The 15414-nt window shown below is 40.2% G+C and overlaps 1 protein-coding gene across 9 annotated transcripts; it reads right to left on the bottom strand.

The window, feature by feature from the left end:
* Positions 1-2301: 2301 nt before the first annotated feature.
* On the bottom strand, positions 2302-14460 carry LOC111344635 (DNA-dependent ATPase/E3 ubiquitin-protein ligase HLTF). 9 transcript variants are annotated; one of them, XR_015990053.1, is made up of 17 exons: positions 14100-14460; positions 12854-13076; positions 12604-12678; positions 12075-12383; positions 11496-11752; positions 10251-10534; positions 9614-9730; positions 9042-9199; positions 8590-8733; positions 8137-8405; positions 7182-7361; positions 6813-6937; positions 4717-5018; positions 4028-4321; positions 3685-3784; positions 3469-3601; positions 2848-2975 (listed from the first exon to the last, which is right to left on the bottom strand). XR_015990053.1 is itself a non-coding variant. In XM_088728713.1 (16 exons), the coding sequence occupies exons 1-16, from the start codon at positions 14375-14377 to the stop codon at positions 2826-2828; spliced, it is 3180 nt and encodes a 1059-aa protein (XP_088584839.1). In that variant the 5' UTR covers positions 14378-14459; the 3' UTR covers positions 2302-2825. The 9 variants fall into 9 exon arrangements, 5 of the variants coding, with proteins under 5 accessions (XP_088584839.1, XP_088584841.1, XP_088584838.1 ...); XR_015990051.1 differs by having other exon boundaries at positions 3685-3765; positions 14100-14459; XM_088728713.1 differs by lacking the exon at positions 3469-3601 and having other exon boundaries at positions 2302-2975; positions 3685-3765; positions 9042-9133; positions 14100-14459.
* Positions 14461-15414: the final 954 nt, after the last annotated feature.

The raw sequence follows: 15414 nt of genomic DNA, 5'->3' as shown, positions 1-15414 counted from the left end.
CGGTAAGAGAGGGTGAAAGACATTTCCGGGTTATTATTATTATCGTCATCATCATCATTAATAGTAATAGTAGTAGTAGTAGTAGTAATAGTAGTAGTAGTAATAGTAGTAGTAGTAGCAATAGTAGTAATAGTAGTAGTAGACCTCAGATGTCATAAGAAAGACCAGATGCTAGCCTTGTTATTCCATTTTCCACGCTCTGCTTTAATGTTGTTAACCGTCCTCGTCCATGCGTGTAATATTGACAAGATAGCGGCCGTTTAACAGTCATTTTAAACAAAAGACATATGTGTATTTGCGGTTATGAAACGTATATGTGCACGATCCTTCGCAGTAAAGCACTATTTAAGCAATAGTGAAAATCAGACCTGACAAAAATTCAGGCCTGTATGGGATTCGAACCACTGACCTCTGCGATACTAGTGCAGCGCTCTACCAATTGAGCAATCGGTCTGATTTTCACTATTGCTTAAATAGTGCTTTACTGCGAAGGATCGTGCACATATACATATGTGTATTTGTTTGATTATTTATCTTATATTTATTTATCTTGAGAAATCGTAGCTTTCAATTGCTGTAAGCTTCCTCTCGTTTAAAAATTGTCGTTGATCTTGTGTCTGACGTTTTTTGATACATTTGACTGAAATCTTTATTCTTCGGTGAGCGTGTTGTTTTGCTCGCGAGAAGGCTAATGAAACCGTTTCAAGAAAAAAGACAAAAGTTAAATTCTTCTCCACTTTTACCTTTTCAGCTGCAAGTATTTGAATGCACTTAAAATAAAATATCGATATTTATCTATAGCCGCTAGTTTCAATTAGGGATTAGAAGTAAAAAATAAACAGTATTTATATGCTGTTGCCGTACACGTCAGCAAAAAGGTTCGGTTACAAATGGGGGTAACACGATATTCTGGGAAATCGTCTCCGGGGAACGACAAGTTGTGTGGCTGTGTTCGAGAAAGGTTTGCTTTCCTGTTCGTTGGTGAAATTATTTGAAAGAAAAGTGCCATGGATATGAAAGGAAAGCCGACCAACATCTATCTTTTTAACTGCGATAATCCTTGCTACTTACTGTGCAAAACGATGCAAAGATGCGGTTTGCTGTAGGTAAGCGAAATTTTCGGCTGTGTGAAATGTCAGAGATGTACGGGACAGTTATTCCCGGACTACAAATGGATTTCGCTGTTTTTGCTGTCAATGCCCACGAATCACGGCTCTCAATCAACGAAGACAACGCTGGAATTGGTTACGCAAATATCTACAGAGCGTTACCGAAAGCTACTGGTGAGTCGAAACGATTGAGTTGATAGTGTTTTGGATCAGATCTTTTCAGCGCCGTAAATATATACTTTTTCCTTTTTATGACGATATAGACTCTGATATGGTTAAATATATTTTAGGCCCATGATAAAACAAACGATACATAGAGTCTAAAAACTGTGGCTGTGTGGCATTTACAATGGTTTTATTTGTGATTCGTATTTTTATCCGTAAGGACCAAAAAGGGGACAATATATCCAAGCATAACTACCTCTGTATCTCTCAGGGTAGTCAAGTTTTGAATCTATACTCTTTTGATGAAAGAAAAGACGCGAACCTTTGATATGACTGACTTTCAAAGCTAGTTCCTCGACTCCGTGGAAAACACTTAGTTCATGTCCATGTTGAAACTAACCAAAAGCGAAGTTACTTCCGGCCTCTGCGAGTTTCAGTTTCACAAAACATGATTTACAATTCATGGTTTCTCGGAAAGAACTTGGATGTCTGAAAATAGTAGTTGAAAAAATAAATGTAGAAGCATTTGTAAAGGCATGCTTACGTGGAGATAATAAAATATACTTCCACTGAAAACTCCATACCAGTAGCAAAGATCATGATTCGGAAGCAAAATACTATTTCTCGTTCCCTTTAAAATTTAACAAGAACAAGCTGAAGATCCAACGAAATATTATCCGTCAGTAAGGCTACACGCCAGTTTATTCCCGAAAGAGAGTTTCAACAGTAACTTCGAGATCCAAATTTTTGAACCCCAATCAAAAAAGCTACGCAAATCCGTCCCTGAAAATTTTATCTTAATTCGCCCTTGAAAAGTTCAGTCTCACACGAAGGAGTAGTAAAAAGAATATGTTCACGTGTACTGCTCAGACAACACAAGCACGATTCTTCCCACATCCGGCAGTTGAGGTGACTCCCTAGTCGGTTCAAATCTGGGTAGAGTTCAAGCAAAGTTACAGAATACTTAACAATGATGCTTTCGATGTCGCCAGCCGCGAACAACAGAACAAAATTACCAAGGCGTGTGTCAAAAGGGAGAAAATGTTTTCTTTAACTCTTTACATCCGCGCGGTTTTTCTTTGTGTCACAGGTGTAAACCAGTAAATTAGTATAAGTAATCGCATGGGGCCGAGTAAAATTAAGGATTGATATCACTTGTGTTTTCGGAAGTTGCTGAAATTGCCCGAGTCGCTGCGCGACTCGGGCAAGATCAGCAACTTCCGAAAACACAAGTGATATTAATCCTTAATTTTACGAGGAACCATGTGATTACTTGTTTATAATATAAGGGGCAAAATGTTTTCTTACTGATCTCGCGCAAAACGGGACGCCATTCTTACAAAACAAACAGAAATTTCTTTACCTTGGCAGCCGTTGCTAAGCGATTTTCAGCCAATCATTTTCAAGTAATTTTTCCCGGGGCAATTACAAAAAATTAAGAAGAAATGCCCTCTGTTTTGACCAATCACAATTCAATAATTTTGCCCCTTATATGATAAAGACCGTAATGAAGTTGAGAGACATTAATTATCTTAAAAGACCTGGTCAAGTCTAGAAGTCCATCAAGGTTCTAACTTCTTGTATTCTCTGGTGGCGTCTATCTTCTGCAGTTGATTTGGTATTAAATGCTCCTGCCATCAATTCCCTCTTTTTCTTCTGAAGTTCGAGCATACGTTCTTCCACAGAATCTTTAACAACGAACTTGAAGACATAAACGAAAGATAGTGAGTCAGATGGTTTTCATTCAGACCAGTTAACATTTTGTCACAATATGGACAACATCATGGAAACCACCTAATCACGAGCCTGTGTGGTAGTCTTTTCTGTTTCTTTCTAGCAAAGAGGAAATTGCTCGAAAGCATAGATGAAAAGCGTTGAAATAGTATGGGGAGCGGTTCCTTTGATTCGCCTTCTCTAGAAGCTTTCCAAGCTGAATGGGGTGAACACGGCGGGGAGCATGAGATAAGAGTGCGGGGAAAGCAGACAAAATTGAGACGCTCAGAGACGAGCGCAGAGTGCAAGTGGCAGAAGATGAAAGGTAAAAGATTCAATACAGCCCCTTCTCCCCTTCTCCTTACTCCGTGCGCCCTCCAATTTCCTGCAGGATTAATTTAACAATTCCCAAATGATTGCGTCGGATTATGTACGAGGCAGTCTCCCACCCTCTCGTCGCATACTTAGCTCGCTCTCTCACCCCATAATCTCGCTTGGTTCACCATTCTCCAGCTTGGCTTCACGAAAAAAGAAAAGACTGCTTTTTCAGTTATTCATCTCTTAGGAAAGAACCTCGCATGTGGTGGATTTCTGAATCAGAGTAACTAACTGAACTGAAAGACAGACTGACAGACTATCTTAGTGCCTGGCATTACCCCACTGAGTAACTGACCAACAACACATAATCTTTTATTACCTTGGTCACTATAACATCCCTGGTCTGTCCCAGCCTGTGGCATCTGTCAAAACACTGATCCTCAGCTGCAGGATTCCAAGCCTGTACAACAATGATAACACTTCAACCTGGTTAGGTATTCAAGTACGTGGGGAGTGCCAGGAATAGAAAAGAGAATTCTCAGTATTGACATTCGTCTCAAAAACATTCTTTAACAAACAGGTGATATGAACACACAAAGTTATCAGCTGGGGAGTGTTACACTGACAAAACATCAAATTCCCTTCACTAATTTACTAAATACCCTATAGCAGCAAGAAGGGAGAAGTACTGATCAAATCCTGAGATAAAGGGTTCAACATACTGGGTCAAGAAGGAAAACTCTGGAAGCTGCAGTGAGGTTTAGTCCAACACCGCCGGCCTTCAACGACAGCAGCATCACTGTAGGCGAGTCAGGACCTCTGTCATCAAACAATTCTATAACTTCAGCTCGTTTCTTCAGCGACATCTTGCCATCCAATCGAACAAAGTTAAACCCTTCTGCTTTCAGTGGCGTCTCGACAATGTTCAACAGGGACGTGAATTGGGAGATTACCAGACTTTTCACTGAGGGATCTTCTTTTCTGAGCTTTGTTAGGAGAGACATCAGTGTGTCAATCTGAAAATAAACAAACACACCATTTAAAAAGGTACGAGAGTTGGCCAGACAAATCAAGTTCAATTCTGTTGTATGTTTTGCCCTCTTCCGTGACAGAAAAGTTCCCGACAACTTATACAGCAACAGATTCGCAAAAAACTTAAACCGTGGGTCTGGTTAAAAGTTAAAGGTAGAGTAGCAACTTATAATTTGTAATTCGTAAGCATGATCTTTTAGGATTGCGCTAAATTCGTTACTGACCAAGCTTGCTCGATCAAGATGACCAAGGTCATTAACGCCTTTTTCATGAACAGGCACAAAGGTAAGGCTTGTGAAAACGATGAAAAAAAAAACCCATCTCAGCCCTTCTTCAGCCTTCTCGTGCGAACAAGCTAGGCAAATGATGTTGGGAAAACCTTTGAACTGGAGTGCCAATCTTCAGACCCGTCAATTTCATCCGTATGCTCTGTCTCCAGTGGAACCTCCACCAACACATCCAGGCTAATGCTTCCGCGGCAAAGAGGACAACGAGGGTTCCCAGAGGTCGTCTTGATCACATCTTCTATGCACCTCCGGCAGAAGACATGGGTACAGTGGGTTATAACTGGGGTAGAAAGTGAGTCCAGACACACCGGACACTCCTCGTCAGCTCCTGAACTCAGGAGAGTGACAAGAGTGGATACCAGCTTCTGGCGTAGTTCCTCCGGTGTGAAGCAGCCTTGAAGATGCAACAAATTAGTTAGAATGATTAGAAAAGCTGCAACTATAGCAGTGCATAACTCTCCTGAGAGTAATGAAGGGGTATCAGAGGATTGTAAGGGAAACTGGTAGAATGCTGGTGGGGGGGGGGGGGGAAGGGGGAAGGGGAGGAGGGAAGGGGAAAAGGGAAGGGGGAAGGAGGAATGGGGAAGGGGGTAGGGGAAGGGGGAAGGGGGAAGGGGGGGTGTCCTGCAATGTTCTAGTATCTCATCCACGAGGAGCAGCAATACTTCTGGTCACTCAGCCCTTCCACCCTTACATTAATACGGTTATTCTCTATACTGCTCTTTATACATTTCCTAAGGTACTGACAAGGAGAATTTGTTTAACAATCAAGAGTTTCTTTCTACCTTTTCATAAGGTACTGACAAAGAGAATTTGTTTAACAATCAAGAGCTTAATGCAGTAAATGATTTCAACCCGGAGGGTAACATGTGAAAGTGTCGTGTGATCGTCCGGGTGAGTGTAGTCCTGAGAAGGACCGTTGTCGGTGGTGGTGACTGACGTTTCGACAACCTCTGCGGAAGTCATTATCAGAGTCCAGCGAATGATTGTTGTCAGTAGAATGTTCTTATTTCAGTTTGTGTAAAATGATTGGTCAGTTTCGCCGTGATGTTATTGGCTGTAAGACTCAAGTGGCGTAAGTCGGTCGTAACTGGTCTGTTTCGATCCTTTGGTAAAGTTAGGTCGTTCTGTTCGGTTCGTTTGTAATGTTTATGCCGTGAATGAGTCGTTTGTATGGAGCTGGTAGTAGTTGACACCTGTTTAGGGGAGTCTGTTCTAAGTTAGTAAACCTGCTTTCCAGAGTCCAATCATTTTACACGAACTGACTAATCATTTTACACGAACTGAAATAAGAACCAATCATTCCAGCTGACCAATCATTTTACACGAACTGAAATAAGAACATTCAACTGACAACAACTATTCACTTGACTCTGATGATGACTTCCGCACAGGTTGTCGAAACGTCAGTCACTACCACCGACAACAGTCCTTCTCAGGACTACACTCACCCGGACGATCACACGACACTTTCACAATCAAGAGCTTCTTTATACATTTCCTAAGGTACTGACAAGGAAAATTTGTTTGATAGTCATGCATGAGCTTCCGTAGTTTGCGATCCTCTTTATTGTCATGACCATGTTTAGCGCAGCAGTGATACTGATATCGTTTTTTAACACACTTCTCCAAGAATCAAATTTAAGAAATATAACCATTAAACAGCTCTCCTCGTTAGCCTACAAATCAAAGGCACTTTTAAATTTGAACTTTAATTCTATTTCTCCACAGACAGTGAACTTTAAGGATCCCAATTTTAAATATTTTTAGATCTTCTAATTTTGATAGGCTACTTTAATTATTTTATTTTACTACATTTCATTTTATTCCATTTTACGCACGACCCCACAAGCGTGTAGTCGCTTTAACAATTATCGTGTTTAAATAAAGTCTTTGTATTGTATTGTAAGGAAAAATAAGATCCTTGTCATTCTTCAGGGTTAAGTGATTAATCTTAAAGAAAACGGCGGGCGGGCAAGCGAGTCAGTGTAGCATGGAGTCTTTGCCTTCCTGCATTCATGAAGAGAAATACTGAAACCAACGATGGTTCACCGGTGCTTCTTACCAGCGCACATAAGTACTCATGCACTGATCTCCATTTCACAGAATCTAAATACTGCAAGGAAAATAAACGAGGTTTCTGGTTCAAGATACTAATTTAAGAACACTAGAGAATCACGGTGCTTACTTTCATTTGAGGCCAAAGCCTGCGCTGTAGCACAAAGCTTAGGGTGACAACAAAGCTGTCTGAGCCGCATGAGAATCGCCAAAACATCAGCATAATTCTGAAGAACATTTCCAGTCTTGAAATATCTAGAAACACATCATGATAGTGAAGATTTCGCTTTAACTCGCCTCTGCGATCAAACGCTAACTGAGAGCACCAGTGGAGAAAAGTTGTTTTGGCATTGCTGGATAACTATAGGAGGTGGGATGTTAACAACCATCGCGAATCTTAACCCACTCGCCGCCTTTAGTAGCACGCAAATACACAGTTTAATTACGTTCAAAAATGATTAGCCATCTTCGAAAAGTCAAGCATTTTCAAGCCACTTACTTGCCAATAACAAGTTTCCCCTCTCTAGCCATGGAATCGTACAGCTTTCTCTCCTCAAGTGATAACTCCACAGGCTGCACAAACACTTGTCTTTCCGGCAACTCCACCAGCGGTTTTCCATTCACTTCTTGCGTCTTAGTGCGCCTCAATGCAATACTTCCCATTAGTGACTGCAATCGGCTTTCACCAAAGAACAACTGAGTTAATAGGGATTTTCGACTGTGCACTTTCAGACGTTCTGATACGCCCTGAAACAATCTACACAGGACTTTCACTGGACTGCAAGTAACAGCTTACAAAGGAGAGGAAATTTTTGCAGATGGCCCAGATTAAGGAAACAAGGCAAGACCATAACAACGTCAATCCCATACCCTACGCACGTGAACACCGTTTCTGACTGATCTCCCGAGATCGCTTTAGTGTTGGTACTTCTACGTATGATCCGAAGCCCACGCGCCCATATGTTTCAACAACCGTCAGAAAAAGCTGGCTCGAGAGCAAGATATCGAGGTAACGGGTAAATTTCCCCAGACAGTTGATGCTCAGAGACCAAAATAAACCTTTCGTGGTTTGATTTGATCCTTTGGCTTCCCTTTTTTTCAACGTTTCAACGAGACTGCACTTTCACTAAACAAAAGCCTTATAATCCAGGTTCGACACTAACTTTTCAACTCACTAGCCAAGTGGCTGGTGACATCTTACATGCCACGACAATGTCAGTTCGTTTACTAGCCAAACTGGCCAGTGGAAACCGAAAACCACCATCCAAAACTGAATTTCTACTAGTCTGTGGCTAATGGGCTTCCGTTAGTGTCAAGCCCTGTAATCGATGTTGGGCGTACTACGTCATTTTTTTCGGGAAGTACACCAGGAAGCTACCGCCCTATTTTCGGCTTCACTCGCATCCATAAACCATCGAACGAGCTCTATAAATCGTTCCACGTTTTCCATTTACCTCAACCCACTCTGATCACCTTCACTGATCGGTCTCTCCATTGTTCGTCTCCACCACTGTCTGTCTGTGAAAGGCTCCAGCTTCAGAAAGCTTATAATTGAGAACATGTCCTTCATGGAGTTCTGGATTGGTGTGCCTGTTATCACCCATCGGCGTTCACTCTTCAGGGCATGGACGGCCCTTGACATCATGGCATTGGGGTTCCTGATCACATGCCCTTCATCGAGAACAACTCTGAGCCATAGTGTGCCTATAAGCGCAGACTTTTTCTGTGAAATGGAGTGAAAATATGCGAGGTTTTCGAACAAGTATAAGATCACAACTAAAAAAAAATTATCTGGAAGATGATGATAGCAGAAGTTCTTTTCCACCCTTTAATTATAACTTCAACCTTGTCTAAGACAAATCTGAACTTCTTTTGCAATTGTGCTGCTACTAAAAAGAATACATTACCTTGGAGAATTCAGAAGATAACGTCTGGTAGGTGGTCAGAACAACATCTCGTTCCGCTAACAAGTTTTGGTCCTTTTTGCGCTCAGAGCCGTAGTATGTATACACATTCACCAGTCCCTCACGGACATGAGTGTCAAACTGATACTGAAGAAAGAGCAACGTTGCATTTTGTTAAGCTTCAGATAAACCCTTATTTTGAGTACACGGATCCAGAAGGGTCTTCAGAAAACACTGAAATCATTTTTGCGGAAAATTATTTCTACCAACATGAGCCAGAAACAGTATATGCAGTCTTTTCAAAGACTTTGGTTTGTGGGGGAGCTGCCACATAACCCACATCTTTGTCTAGGTGTCAAAGCTTATTTTTCCATAGTGGTGGTCTGAGATAATGACAGGCTTTACTGCACATCACAGTTTTCTCATGGTGGTAAGGCGACAGAAAGTATGAATACCTGCCAGTTGCTCAGCACAGACAGTGGGCAGATAACCAAAGTTGGTCTTGGTCCCATCTTTGCAGTTTCTTCTCTGCTCAACTTTGAAAACTCTTCCACAGAAGGAACAGGTGACACTGCTGGACACTGTTGTACAACACTGCTAGATTTACTTGAAGCTGACGAAAGTACAACCATCTGTTAGAGTTATCAACAAAAACCTGTACCCTCTCCTTTCATCATCATCATCATCAATCTTTATTTATACACGAAATCGTATCATTTTGCATGGTCTTCGTAGGAATCGTGTTTAAACTAAACTAAAATACTCTAAGGAACTATTGGCTATAATATTAAAAATACAAAACTTACATCGTGAATAATAAGGAAATATTAGCTATAATGTTAAAAATACAAAAACTTACATTGTTGGTAATAAAAGTTACAATGGTGTATCAGAAAAATCTTTCCTATGAAATGAAGTTTTAAAAACATTTAAACTAAGCAGTTTTCTAATCTCTGAGGGAATCCTGTTCCACAGGATTACATAATCATGCAAGAATTTGATGAGAGTAAATAGCTTCAAAACAAACCTGTTGGTTGCTCTTTTGAGGATGACGTAGAATCTTGTGGAAGAGATGGTAAGGCACGATTGTCAGTTGTAGCGATAGTTTGGTCCACATCAGCTACTGTGCTTGATATATGTTTACCTAGTAGACAAGTGTAAATATTTCAGATACACAAATATAACATGGAAGCTCAACCTGACATTAAACAATGATTTTTTTGTGTGTGTGCTCCCTAGAACTGACTGTCTCAGTGTAAGGTCGTCTGGCTTTGAGGTTCGTGTGTAAATTCATCTTTGGTTATTAAAACAATCTACAATTATTTTCAAAGTGACTCCAGTCAGTTTAGAAAGCAGTAATGTACTGTAAAGAAATTCCAATAGACTTCAAGCATCTCCAATATTCTCTCGTACCATTGACAGCCATGAAGTTCCCATGGAGGATGCAGTTGCCACTGTTTTTAATAATATTCTAAGTGACATTAAATCCTGAAGTAACAATCAAAATCTTAGTGGTGTTTCAATTATCAAAAGCAACTGCCTTTAAGCCATTTTAAAAACCTGTAATACAGCACAAACATTCACAACATAGTTTTGACACCATTTCATTTTCATTTGTATGGCATTTTTACATAATATGAACCTTTCAGCAGGCATTCCCTCACCTATTTCCCCTGTCTTCTTGTTACTCTTCTGCTTCATCTTGGCCTTTTTTCTGATTGTTTTACTGCTTTTCTGGATTATTTGATCTTTAGCATTAGTGGAATCTATTTCCTCTACAATGGTGATCATCTTACTATCTTGGTTTCTTGGTTTCTTGGCTGGAGAGGGCACTGAAACAGTCTTGTTAATCTCATTGTTTGTATCCTGGGCAACCCCTGGGGCACCACCATCCTCTTCTTCACTGGCCACTTCAGCTTGAACATACCCTACCCATCTCTTGGTGGTCCTAAATATTAAATTTCACAGTCACTTAGTGAGTGGAAACACCAAGTAACAAGTTAGCTCAATTGGTTAAAGCGCCAGATTGTGTTGTGTGGGAGGTCGAGGGTTTGAGCCCTGGCCAGACCAATACTCATGGTCTTAAAATAACTGAGGAGAATTTGCTACCTTTCTATAATATCAAGAAATGGATAGATATTCTAGTCTTCTCGGATAGGGACGAATAAACCGTAGGCCCAATCTCCTGCAGGGTTAAGGGTACGAGACATTAATTTCCCACACACGAGTTTACTGTCAGTGTGGTGGATGTCCTCCCCTGGGGTGGGACAGGTGGGTGTTACACAGGGCCCCATTTAACCCGGCTGAGTGCTGAACTGGGTTACCCTGTATAACAATTCGCAAATACATACATACATATGTATGTATACATATGTATGTGTGTTACATACATATGTATGCAAATACATACATACATACATACATACATACATACATACATACATACATACATTTTAAATCATTACCATCAATGCATCTTTCAGGAATATCATCATGGTAAGCTGATGTTAACATTCTCATCTTTAAAGATTCTCCTCTAACTTTCAAATATACACCAACTGTTACAATCTACATCTGTTGTATTGCAAAGGTAGAGTAATTTTCAAAGTAATCCCTGATAGCATTTGTTTCACTAAACTTTGCTTTGTGATTGGTCCAGAAAACTTGTGCCATTCTCTCAACCAATCAGATGCAAAACTAAAAACAATCACATTTTTCAAGCATTTTGCTTGTTTCACTTTAAGCCCCCATTGGTTTATCATTGTATAAACCTTTGTCTGATTGGTCACTGTGATTACTTTTATTAGTTTTGTTTCTTTAATACTCAATTGAAAACTGCTCTAACTTCCTATGAAAAGAAAGGAGAGGTGGGAGCCACCAAAACCCTATAATGCAAAGAAACAACAAACCTTGATGATCTCCTGATTGGGTGAGAGCTACGAGGCTTGTTAATGGAATCTAGACCAGGACTGAAGTTTGGATCCTCTTTACCGGTCTCATCAAATGGCACAACACCTGAGTACTCATCATCATCTTCCTCAACAATTTCATTGTCATCCTTATCAGTGACCTCAACAATGTCTTCATCATCTTTATCCTTCAGGACATCTTCTTTCCTCCACTTTTGCTTTACTCTGTAGCTTGTTCCTTTTAGCTGTTTCCTTTTCTGCCAAGAGATAGCACACATTTGAATAGTCCATGTTTTTAACCCCCTGTCCCAGAGGGGAAGCAGAATTGACTAGTCCCACCTGTCTCAATCTGTTTCCTCCAAGCAACCAGTCATAGTAACTCAGTACGAGTCCATGGGAGATTGCTTGGGTGTTATAATTGCAAAGTGAGAAACCACTGTTGGGTTTAATTTGAAACTTTTCTGTGCAGTTTTCAAGTGAATTTTCACAGACAAGTGACAAAACTTTGGAAAGTCACGATAACATAAAACTCTAAATTATCTTAATATTATGAATGGGGGATGTAATTCTCATAATCACCTTTGATGCTTTTGCCACTGTAGATTTCCAATCTGCCAGAGTAACCAGTGGTTTTCCATTGTAAAAATTTGTGACAATAAGTGAGATGACTTCCAGAGTTTTTCCAAGTCCCATATCATCAGCTAGAATCCCTCCAAGCACACATTTGGGCCGTGTTCCAGTTGCATAGTTAGTGGCTGTATTGAAATATCCTTTCCTGCCCCCAATAGTCTGTTCTTTCCAGAAGGGGGGAAGATCTTTGCAATTTTCTCGAGCAATCATCCAAGCCAGAGCTTGCTTCTGATGCAAGAAAAGCACAGATTTTATGGCCTGAAAAAATATTGCTCTGTTTAGCTTTAATGAGAAAACCCTGCTTTTTTCATTGTTATTTTAAGTATACTTGTACATTAAATAACTTGCAGTGCTGGAATACGAGGCAAAAGAACAAAGTTCATATTTATAATAAAGCTTCAATTTACCATTATGTAAATCTGAAATCAAATCAAAATACTGGTGATATTTTAAACACTGTTTACCCAAATTATCATACCTCAGCAGGTTCTACTGTCTCCAGCTTGTTCTCCTTTCCAAGCTTTTCAAATAACTTGTCCAATTCTCTGGTCATCTAGAAGTAGAGACAACAACAAAGATCATCCAGTATTGTACACTGTGAATTCGTAAAAAAAAAAAAAAAAAATCAAAACACTCTTTCTAATATCTGAACTATTCATACGCATGCAAAAAAAAAAATTGGAAAAGCAATCAGAGGATTGTTAAAAGTTTATTAAAATATTCATTACCTGATCCTGGGAAATTCTTATAGAAGGTCTACCAGTTGCCATCCATGAGCGCGGGTCTTGACCAGGGACCCCACTTCTTTGTGGTATTGGCTCTCTAGCGGTCTTCAAAATGTAGCCATGCCAATGCATTCGCTGGATAACCTCTTGCTCATTTTGCGGTTTTCCCCAGAATGTGATGTCACAAGGCATGGTATAAATGTTGTTTTTTCCATAGGGAACAACACTAGCAAATTAAGGAATCTTAAGTTGGTTAACTTTAAAATCAAATACATACAAATGAAGGAAACTTAAATGGAAATTATTTGTCAGAAAATCTTATAAGTTTTCAAGCCTTCATAACCCAGATGTGATCTAACCAACAGATAGATTCCATTTTCCCATGCATCTGTTATCTAATAATTATCACAGATCTGACATCAAAATGTAGTAGGAGCATAAAAGAGGCACAACCAAGTGTGTCACTAATGTTCTTGCCACATCTTGAAATCTTCTGTGATCTATTTAACCAATCAGTAGTGGTTTAGTACAGTCTGTAATCTTATTGACAATGACATTGGTCATCACAGTGGTCAAAATGTTGTAGACTCACAAGGCGCTGCACTGTGATGACAATTACTGTGGTCAACAAGAGTACAGACAACACTAAACCACTGACGATGTTTTTTTATCACAATATCAACGTTGAGTAAAACGATTCTTTCAGTGTGTGACACATTGACGTAAGCAGCGTTGTCTGTACTCTTATCGACAGCAGCAGCCTGGCCTATCGGAGTATGACATTACTGTAAATTGTGGCAAAATACTGCATGGGCCCATGACAACATGTAATCTATCTGTTTTAAAAGATGAAAAAGCATATTTGTGTTGATGTTGACTTCATGCATAGGTCTATCCTGTAATAGATTATAAGTAAGAACCATTGACAATGCGCGTGGTTGCGCCTATCATATAAATATCAGCTATACTTATGATCGATCACAATAGGGTTTTTATTTCTTTTGTCTCGTTTTGAAACAACTGAATTCCTTAGTAGATCTCGGCAAGATCTCCACAATGTCGATACAATAGCTACGAAAGAAGGGATTCCATCGCCGAATAAAGCTAAACAAATATTTATCACCTGTAAACAAGGCCTATGAACAATGTGGACACCAACATTGCGCAGAACACACGTCACGTAATGTGATCAACGGCAGATAAGCGATGTTCTAAATGTTTGCGTACTCTAATCTTAGGGGAAACTCACCCTTCCACTCTCGCCAATTTGTTATCAATCACATCAGCCAGAGCTCGAGCTAATTCTCTTTTTATATGCCCTACTTGTATGCTATAGACATTGTCAACACGGACAGCATTCCTGTCGTAAGGATTGTGGGGTTCGCGCAGGAGCGATACCATTTCGTTGTTGTTAACTGTACCGCGATAGTAGCGGATTCCAACAATGTCCCCTCTATATCCACCGATGTACACTTCATCGTCTAATTCATCCTCTGAGTCAAAGGAATCAGAAAACGTGGCCATCATACGCCAAATGAAGAAATTACTGGAAGAGCTGAGAGAAAGCGCGTTCGAATAAGAAATCAGATGTTTGGCGCCTTTTTTCAAATCGTTTCAAATGAGTGAAGACTGGTGATAAACTGTTCCCAGTTCTTGCTCTTGGGTGTCGGCTGTGTAAGGGTTGGGGAGGCACTTCCAACACAGGAAGGGGTAGCGGGGTAGAACTTTCAGGCTACAGGTGTATGAAATAAAGGGATGAATGGGTTGAGACATGGGTAAGGTCGGGAACACTTTTAATCGTGCCTTACACCAAATCGAACGGGGTAATCCAAGAGAGACGTAGTCGATAGAAATAACTCGTCGATTGATTGATTCGCAATTGAACAAAAACAATTAGAAAATGTCCCCATCCTTATTACAAGAAATATATCTTATTAACCAAGCGCGAGGGCCGTACTGGGAGAATATCGGCCCGAGGTCTTGACAGTACGGACCGAGCGCAGCGAGGTCTGTACAAAAAAGACCGAGGGCCGATATTCTTCCGGTACGGTCCCGAGCAAGCTTGGTTAATAAGAGATTTATTATACGACTGAAGTTCAAAGGGATACAAGTGCGGTATCATTCGGGACCGTGCCCGGTCCAATACTTAGAGAATATTGACCGGCAATAGAGCATTTTGATTGGTTGATTTTAGTTATTGGCCCTTTGACTGCCCGAGTCGTGTAATAATAGATGCTTCACTCATCGTCTTTTTCTATATTAAAGGAGAACCGTAAGTGATACCATTCTCGCTCTAAAGTGATTTTAATAAATGATATGGAATGCATGGAGCCTCAAGCATGAAATTCGTGTTAAAAAATGACGTAATCACTCTCTGTGAAGCAGGCATGTAAGTACAGATTTTCTGAGAAACAATAGCCTTAGGAGTTTCCCGGTAGGATCCTAAATCGTTGATGGATTCAAATAGATTCCACAGAGCGCTAAACTCGCATTCATCGTCCGTATCATGGCCCATTTCTCGTTGAGGCAATATTGTAAGTATTTCCGCCGGAATCTTTTCCTTA

Source organism: Stylophora pistillata, chromosome 7, assembly GCF_964205215.1.
Source record: "Stylophora pistillata chromosome 7, jaStyPist1.2, whole genome shotgun sequence".
Classification (NCBI taxonomy): Eukaryota; Metazoa; Cnidaria; class Anthozoa; order Scleractinia; family Pocilloporidae; genus Stylophora; species Stylophora pistillata.
This window is presented reverse-complemented; position numbering and strand designations above follow the sequence as displayed.

Excerpts from the sequence above, each read along its gene's own strand:
- LOC111344635 (XM_022951877.2), bottom strand. The coding sequence starts at position 14,377 with ATGATGGCCACGTTTTCTGATTCCTTTGACTCAGAGGATGAATTAGAC. Across the intron at positions 12,384-12,603 it reads AGACAGTAGAACCTGCTGAG|GCCATAAAATCTGTGCTTTT; the intron begins GTATGATAATTT and ends ATATTTTTTCAG. Across the intron at positions 9,731-10,250 it reads CAAGAAGACAGGGGAAATAG|GTAAACATATATCAAGCACA; the intron begins GTGAGGGAATGC and ends CTTGTCTACTAG.